This window comes from Aplysia californica, unplaced genomic scaffold, assembly GCF_000002075.1.
Source record: "Aplysia californica isolate F4 #8 unplaced genomic scaffold, AplCal3.0 scaffold00125, whole genome shotgun sequence".
NCBI lineage: Eukaryota > Metazoa > Mollusca > Gastropoda > Aplysiida > Aplysiidae > Aplysia > Aplysia californica.
The window spans coordinates 1,412,389-1,414,270 of record NW_004797395.1 but is presented as its reverse complement, the minus strand read 5'-3'; the positions used below and the strand labels follow the sequence as shown (position 1 = coordinate 1,414,270).

Here is a 1,882-nt window from a genome sequence, read left to right as displayed (position 1 = left end):
CGAGGTCCGCTGGTACAAGGACAACCTCCCACTGACTAGCCCGGACTACGAGACCCGTTTCCTGAACGGTCAAGCCACGCTGACCATCGAGGAGACCTTCTCTGAGGACACGGCCAGATACACCTGCCGCTTCACCAACGAGGCCGGCATGGCTGAATCTTCCGCCTACCTCACTGTCAAAGGTAAGTTACTGAATGTCCTTGGCCTTGACCTATCTCACTGTCAAAGGTAAGTTAGCAAACGTCCTTGAACTTTTGTGGTCAAAGTAAACCCCCCAAACGTCCTTGACCTATCTCACGAGTCAAAGTTCAATACACAAACCTCCATGACCGCAAACATAGCAGCATTCGTACATAACAACAACATTTCCAAGTTCTGCAGATTTTACTGTCCGTGCTAGACTGTTCGTCAAATCTTTCGTTCTTGTGAAGACTACGGGACCCAGGTTATAATTCCACTGTTATTGTACCCAACCCTTCAATTGTGTAAAATTTTGTATTGACTTGTCTCGTCTCCGTAAATTCCCATTTTCGACTTTGTGTCCTACACATTATATGTATCTGTATTCCTTTTATAGTCAACATCATTACTAATTCTCAGATTCCTTTTTTCCTAAATCAGTACACACAAATGTGTGTATTCGAGGTCTATCTTGTATCACTGTACTCTGCTCTAAACAATGTATCAACTTTTAACAATGGGCTTGAGAGGTATGCCTATCTCACCATCATTAAATGAACATGATCATGTCCCATGTATATCCATATTATGGCTAGACTAGGCCTAATACTCTCCAATTAACATACCGTTCTCCCGTCCCTTGTTTCCATCGAACTCAAGGATACCATACTTTACAGAAAGGAAGTACTCATTACTTTGCAGACAGGGATGAGTGCTCATTTAAATGACAGTTGCTAAATCTCCTTTTCTTTGTGCTTTTGGATATATTTTTCGTTGATAATTATAAAAACACCAAAACTCGCAAAGTTGAGACATTAGAACTCGCTAAATTTACATTCGTTGGACAAATTTTTTCCCTAAAGAAAGGCATACGGTGGAAAGTGCTGCGATTAAGATGCACAATGTCTGATACCTGGAAAGAAACTATCACACAACTAAAACATGACAACCGAAGATTCTCCCTGCGCTGAGCTGTGAAACCACAAGAAGACTATGATGTACTGTGTTGTGCGTTGTCTGTGTCACTTAGTGTGAACGTGTCACCCTCTCAGTCAGTCCACCACCCCCCCCCTCCCAACTCCCTCATTCCATCATTAATACTGTCTTCTCTGTGTCTACTTCCTCCGTCTTCCTGTCAAATACATGTATTTATCGTGATCTCCTCCCCCTCCCCTCCCCTCCCCTCCTCCGTACGTTCACATTCCACCCCTCTCCCTCCCCCCCTACAAATCTCCCCATCACTTCCTGTATACCTCCTCATCTTCCCCTTCCCCCCGCGTCCATCCCTCCTCCATCCCTCCCTCCCTCCCTCTGACCGGCCGTTGCGTTATACCACCACACAGAGACCCACCAACAGATTATCCCCCCTGAGTTCACCAAAAATCTCAAGTCGGTGGAGCTGGGCGAGGGCTCCCCCCAGGCCTTCGAGTGTCATGTGCTGGGCCTGCCCTCGCCCACGGTGTCCTGGTTCAAGGACGAGATCAACATCGACAACTCTCCGGAGTTCATCATTACCAAAATCAATGGCGCCTGCTGCCTGAAGATCCGCCAAGCGAAACGTCATCACGCCGCGCGCTACACGTGCCGCGCGCTCAACCCTGGCGGGGAGGCGTCGTCCTCTGCTAGACTCACTGTCATACGTAAGGAGTCGTGGATGAGCCCGCTACCTACTACACCACCCTACTGTGTGCACGTCCACTCC

At 47.6% G+C, this 1,882-nt stretch overlaps 1 protein-coding gene across 1 annotated transcript in view; it reads left to right on the top strand.

The window, feature by feature from the left end:
- The window catches only part of LOC101859779, a gene marked incomplete at its 3' end in the record, with an annotated part of 55,426 nt that overhangs the window by 41,997 nt on the left and 11,547 nt on the right, over nucleotides 1-1,882 (top strand). The window contains 2 exon segments of the mRNA XM_013081314.2: nucleotides 1-182; nucleotides 1,524-1,820. Of these exon segments, the coding sequence (XP_012936768.1) occupies nucleotides 1-182; nucleotides 1,524-1,820 (479 nt within the window).